The 6,639-nt window shown below is 44.0% G+C and overlaps 1 protein-coding gene across 41 annotated transcripts in view; it reads right to left on the bottom strand.

Moving 5' to 3' along the window:
- LOC144247416 (uncharacterized) overlaps positions 1–6,639 on the bottom strand; it is a 185,067-nt gene that overhangs the window by 66,292 nt on the left and 112,136 nt on the right. For 20 of the 41 annotated variants that reach the window (XM_085560414.1, XM_085560411.1, XM_085560416.1 and 17 more), the window contains one exon: positions 2,010–2,085. In XM_085560414.1, the coding sequence (XP_085416540.1) occupies positions 2,010–2,085 (76 nt within the window). Of the gene's footprint in view, positions 1–2,009; positions 2,086–2,220; positions 2,795–5,707; positions 6,372–6,639 lie in introns of all 41 variants that reach the window. The other 21 variants (XR_014950015.1, XR_014950018.1, XR_014950019.1 and 18 more) reach the window with 6 other exon arrangements.

Here is a 6,639-nt window from a genome sequence, read left to right as displayed (position 1 = left end):
CTGCAAATGGAACACAACAAATGTTTTACCCAGCCAAAAATAACCCCAGCCCTCCACTACAAAGCTCATTTATTGCAGGGAACCTGAGGTTAAAATCCAGGTTGTCCAGCAGGGCCTAAAGGTACAATTTTAGGGTCAGTTGTTGCTGGGTGCACCAAGATTTCTGCCTGTAGCAGGGAATTTTGCCCTCAGTCTCACTGTGTTAATGCAAAACTGCATCAGGCAGAATGTTTTCTTTCTATTCAGGATATTCTTTTTAACCCTAATTGTGGGAAACTAATTTTTGGGGAATTTTAAAAGTTTAATCGAAGGTTTATACGGTATGTTTTTGTATGTAAATGTTGAGATAAGAAATTTTGATTTAGAAATGGTATAGAATAGGATAGTCAAAAAAAGGAGTTTAACCTGACACGTAATATCCTTTACATTCAGTTACGTGTATGAAGTGAGCTAATCCGAATGGCTCTGGCAGAGAAATACTTGATTTTCTCACATGAGATGATCTCACTGGAATCATCATGAGGTTACATTTTCCTCACTTTATCTATTTCCAAAACCATTTTTTTTTCTTCCCCATTAATTCCCGGGCTAATCTCCTTTCCCTGGGGTAGGTGAAATCCATGAAAGAAACCAAAGCTGTCAAATTTGGGTGGCTTTTGCACGGGACACGTGTCCCCAGCTCTGCCTGGAGGGGACACCCAGAGCCAGACCTTCGAGGAGCCCTGCACATGCTGCAGGAAATCTGGGATTTCTTGGGAAAACCCACCCTGTTTTCCCTGCTGCACCTCCCACTCCCCACCTGATTGGCTTTTCCAACACAAAAGGCAAGAAGGAGAGTTGGGATCCATCACCAGGGCTTCACTCAGGGGGGAAAAACGGGGAGAAAAAAGGGGAAAAGCAGCAAAACCATCCCTGGGAAAGCTCCAAAGGAATCCCCACAATAAATGTGATTGTGCCCCATGGCATTCCTGAGAGCCCCGGGGCACAGGGATGGCATTCCATGGCACCTGTGTGCTGTAAATTACAAATATCCAGGAACCAACCCGCTCCTCCTGGAAAACAAACCCATGGATAAGCTTTAAGGCAGCAAACTGAGAAACGCAGCAGCAAACCAATAGTTTTGTTTGTTGAAAATGCAGATTTTTTTTTTTTTAATGAGAGCTGCTTTTTAAACAGGAATTTCACTTGTATCCAATATATTCGGGGAGATTGAAAGAGAGTCATGGATTTGCCAAGGTGTGGGGTTGGAAATGTTTTCCCCCACTGATTAATCCCAGAGCTATTGTACCTCGTGAAAACCTGATGAACATACACACAGTGGCAGAAAATCCATCAGAGGCAAACAAATCAATCAGCATCAGCCTGGATTTGCCTCAAATGCTGAGATTACAAATAAAAAGTTTCAACCTGTACATTAAGGTATTTATCTTTAAGTTTCTCATATCCTTATGCTGAGCACACTTCATTATTAATTTTTCAATATCAGGGATCACAGGATCAACAAGGCTCTGGTACGTGGGACAGCCAAAAATACAGAATATTTCTGTCAGCAACAACCCAAAATAAAGCTGGTATTTTAGAGATTTACATCCACGGGAATACAGAGGGAAATATGGAGAAATAAAATCTCTAAAGATCTAACACTGGGGTTTGGTCTGTGGGTGGTTTTCTTGCAAACCACAAAGCAGAAATGCCCTGTCCAGGGAAATCGATCACTGCGGAATGCATTGTGTGCCTGAGCAAAAAGCTGCTTGCAGCCATTTCGTCCTTCTGCCCCGAAATTCAGGCAAATAAGAAACACAACTGTGAAATAATTCCCATTCTTTTCTCCCCAGTTTTAACCCCAATGTAATTAGGCCTATAAATATATATATATATATATACACACACACACACACACATGCATTCTATCCTAGCTTCAAAAAGCAACTTTTTAAGGAATTCTGTGCTTGAAATAATTTTAAGGAATTAGAAGGGAAAGGGAGATACTGACTGAGAATCCAAATTACCTCAGCACCATTCTGCAGGATTTCCTATGGAACGTGCGCTGCCATATTGCTAGGCCCAACTCCTCGGGAACGTATTCTGGAAGACAAAATATTTATGGATATTTTCATGGCATATTTTCAAGGAATGGATGCTGTTTTTCTTACAGGCAGAGGCTACAGCTTTAGGAGCAAAAGGAACAGCCAAGCTCCTACGAGAGAAACGACTCCCCACCTCCCAACATCCTCATTTTGAAATTTTTTTTGGCTGATTCTTTTCCGTGTTCCACCTTGGCTCAACACACTCACGCTCTCCCCCCACGCTGAGCCCGTGGAAATAAAACATTCCTTGTAAAACACAACCTCTCCACAAGTTTGCCAGTCCTATTCCCACCAAATCCATTCAGGGAAATAAAGAAACGGCGAGGCAAACGCCTTCCCTGGCAGTCAGAGGCACGCACCAAACTCCTGCAAGGGATTCGTTCTCATCTCCAGATCCTCAGCCCCAAAGTCCAGCTGGAGAAAGCAGAATCAAAGAGGAGCATCGTTACCTGCTTTGGAGGAGGTTCACCAAGCTTTTTTAAGCTTGTTGACTCTTTTAACACTGACACAAGGAGTAATTATTTCTCTGTGCCGACGCGATTGTGAAAAGAGGAGAAGCCCTGGGTTGTGGTGGCTCCGTGGATGCTATTCTTTTTGCACCACAGCAGGATTCTTGGCTGCCAGTCCAAGCTGCTTTCACTTGCCAAGTTTTAAGATGCCGGTTTTGCCTTTCATTTTATTGTTCCTCTCGCAACGCTAAAGAGCGACTTAAAAAAAAAAAAAAAAAAAAAAAATCAAAAAAAAAAGAGAAACCCCCCCCCATGCACAGCTGCTACTGGGGAGGGGGGGAATTATTTGAATTTTGCACAAGAACAGAGATGAGGAAGGAGAGCGCTGTGATGTAACCACAACGACACCCACAGAAATATTCCCAATATTGAGGGGGACGGGCCGGCTCCTGATCCCGGCGTTCCCCCACTGCCAGGGAAGAATAAAACCCAAAACCAGCCAGACCCACGAGCAAGCACGGCAGAGGTGGAGGTCGATGCCCTGTCAGCAGCACCACCTCCATCTTTCATGCACTCCAGGCTCTTCCTCCCCTCGGAGGGTTTCACCCAGGGGGTGCGGGGATGGGGAGCAGCCTCCTGCCAAAAGGGATTTCCCTGCACACGTCCCACCCCTCCCTTTTTCCGTGCCAGGATTCACCCGTTCCCAAACATCCCGGCCTCTCTTGGATGTGATGCCACTGGGAAGAAGCTCCACGGAAAAACCTCTTGTCCCAACTCCCTGTGGGGTTCTCCTCCAAACACATTCCTTCAGCGTAAGCCACTGGATTTCATTTTTAAAAATTTTTTTTTATACTTTGTCAATGGATCGATTTTAAATTTTTTTTTCCTGTTTTTTTTTTCTTTTTTAAAATTTCCTTTTTTTTTTTTTTTAACTTATTTAGATTTTTTGAATTTTTTTAAAAATCATTATTATTTTTTAAATCCCCAACTTCGCTGCCGAGGAGTCGATTTATTTCATTTTCCTTGACGTAGAAACAAAACTCCCGGGACCGGTGCCAAGGCTCGAGCGCATTTCAACGAACAAACAGCAGCAAGAAAAAAAAAAAGTTGTTTGTGATCCTTTTGGGCCGGAATATTAAAAGCATGACGGGGGTTATGTTCTGTGTACACCATAAAGTGCAGGATAATGGAACCCTGAGCGACCACTTGGTGCTGCAGATGTTGGAGGGACACAAAACTCCAGATGTGGGCAGGGAAAATCCCCGCTCGCCTCCTCGTGCAGCCACACACAAAACCCTGCTGGGCACAGTGTGGCAGCACATTTCTCTCCCTCTCAGGATTTTTCATAGAGGTGCACAGAGAGAAATGAAAGAGAAAACAATTTCTATTTCTGCTCCTTGTTTTTCCCATGTGGAGAATTGTTTCCCTGGGGTGATGCTTGGTTGGATTCTGGTGAGGATTGTTTGAGCCTGGTGGCCAATCCAACCCACCTGGGGCTGGGCTCTCAGAGAGGGGCACGAGTTGAGTTAGAGTCAGAGAAATTAGTATGTAGTTTTACTATCCTACTTTTATATAGTATATTAATGTATTTTAGCATAGTTGTAACAAAGAAATAATTCAGCCTTCTGAATTGAGTCAGACATCAGCATTTCCTCCCACTGGGTTCACCTGCATTTACAATAGCACAGTGCTGAGGTGCCTTCCTCCCAAAAATGGGAGCTGCTCCCGAAGAGCGAGGTGCAAGCAGCAGCTGCTGGGTGTGCACAGCTCCACGGGAGCAGATGATGATGAAGGCACCCCCCCAATTTCAGATTTCAAGGGAAAACCCAGCCCAACTCCAAAGTTTCTGTGCAAACCCACCGAGTCTACAACAAAAGCAGCGTGGATTAATAAAAGAGGGGAACGAAAAACAGAAAGAAAAACAGAAAGAAAAACAGAAGCTTTGTTCTAAAGTGGAAGCAGAAGATGTGAGATTTCAAAATCAGATGGCTCGGGCTGTGATTTCTTTCATTTAAATGAACTGATCTGTTGCTAAACTGCTGCTTTGGTGCCAAGAAACTTTTAACTCCTTCGGCTCTGCTGCGTTTTGCTGTTTCCTCTCTCCTCCCAGCAGGGATTATATCAGAGGGGAGAAGTGGAAAAGGGAGTGGGGAGGAAAAAATCCCCAAGGATAAAAAGAATGGGGGGATGCAGAGCACAAAGAGCCCCAATGCTCCAGGAGAGCTCTGGACAAACAACGAGCTCTGGCTCCTGCAGCCTTCCCAAAATTTGGAGAGGAGACAGAAAGGCCTTCGAGCTCCACAACTGCACCTCCAGCAAGAACAGGCACCAGGAGCAGGGCTAGCAGCAAGGGAAACCCCAAAATCCCTGAAATCCCTGGCCTGATCCGTCCACTTATCGAGAATGCCACAGCATTTCCAACAGAACCCCCTTCCCTACACGTGTGAAAAAGAACAAGTGAAAAGAAAGCTCTCCAAACCAGCCCTAAAAAATAGCTGCGATGGTAAAATTTGGGTGAAAGCTCCTACCGCTTTTCCATTTGGTTTTGGGGTTGTTTTGCCCACTTGGAAAAAAAAAAATTGAATTAAAAAAAAAAAAAATTGAAGAGAGATGTGTTGTAATTAGAGGTAATTCCAGAGGGAAAATATTTATGTGTAGAACAACAAAATGAAAAAAAAAAAAAGGAAAAAAATGAAATAAAAATATATTTCTATACCTCTGTATCTCCCACTTTGCAGTTCTGCTGCAGTTCCCCCTAAACTGCTGCTGCTTGCTCCAATCTGCTGCCTGCTTAACAACGGAATGACAGGCAACATCTGTTTGTATAGAAGCCAAGATCAAGCCTTCAAAATGTTTTTTGGCTCCGTTTCTTCTTTTTTTTTTTTTTTTTTTACTTTTTCTACCCCCTCCCCTTGGACAAAAAAAAAAAAAAAAAAAAGAAACAAACCAGAAGCAAAAGAAAAAGTAAAAGCGCCCAGGAAAATTTTGAAACAACTCAAGTGAGGCTGCCACTCTTCCCCTTGAGTTATTTCAAGGTGCAGGGCTTGGAGGAGAATTCTCTGCTTCTCTCCACCCTCCTCCCCTGCTCTCCCCACCCTTCTGCCTCTCTCTTGCTCCATGCTATTAATAAAGTATCACACAAACTGGGGGAAAAAAAATAATCCAACGTACCTTGATCCCTAAAAGGCCACTCCCTCTATGGGGAGGGAGGGGGTTCTTCAGGAGGCAACTAAAAAAAAAATTGCACGGGGAGGGGAATATGGGATTCAGGGACAGACTGCCACAGTCCTCTCACCCTGGTGGGGTTTTTTTTCCCCTCCTCTCCTCCATTTTACAAACTGTTAAATATATTGTTTGGGGAATCAAAGGGGTTGTTATGAAATGAAAAAAAAAAAAAAAAAAAAAAAAAAAAAAGAGATGCGGGTGATTAAAATAAATAAATAACTTTAAAAAGAAAAAGAAAAAAAAAATTAAAAGAGAATCAGCTCGGCTCCGAATACAATTCCAATGAGTAACAATGTCAGGCTAGTGCCAATTCTGTGGCAAATCGGGAGAAAGCACAATAATTCCACATGCTGAGATGAGAACAGCTGGAAAGGAACCAACTCTGGGGAAGTCACAATGAAAACTATCCCAGCGCCCCCACCCCCAGCCCCTCTGCCATCCTGCTCGCAGGGCACAGGGGAGGACTGGCTCCAGGGGGAGGGGAAAAAAAAATAAAAATTAAGCCACTAATTTAACAAAAGAAAAAGGCAAAACAACACCAAGAGCGTCAAGCGAAGCGGTTTAAAAACTCAGGGAATGTTTTATTTGCTGGAGATTTGGGACAGCGCTGCTGCACGCACATGTACGGAAAACAAAAAAGGGGAAGAAAAAAAAAAAAAAAGAAAATAATCAGAGAAGTTGCTAAGGAGACTTGTGTAAACTGGGAATCCAGGCACATTTGTGGCCTTTCCCCCCGTGTTGCATCTGGCATTCCGATCACGCAGCACTGCGGCACGGCTGCACCAATGCACTGCATCAATCTTGGCCTTAACGGGGCTGCCTGGCAGAGCGCGTGGCCCAGCTCTCAAACCTAGCGGGTCCCAGGCAGCCAGGGCGGC

The sequence above is a fragment of the Lonchura striata genome, chromosome 24 (assembly GCF_050655825.1).
Source record: "Lonchura striata isolate lonStrDom1 chromosome 24, ASM5065582v1, whole genome shotgun sequence".
NCBI classification, from domain to species: domain Eukaryota; kingdom Metazoa; phylum Chordata; class Aves; order Passeriformes; family Estrildidae; genus Lonchura; species Lonchura striata.
This window is presented reverse-complemented; position numbering and strand designations above follow the sequence as displayed.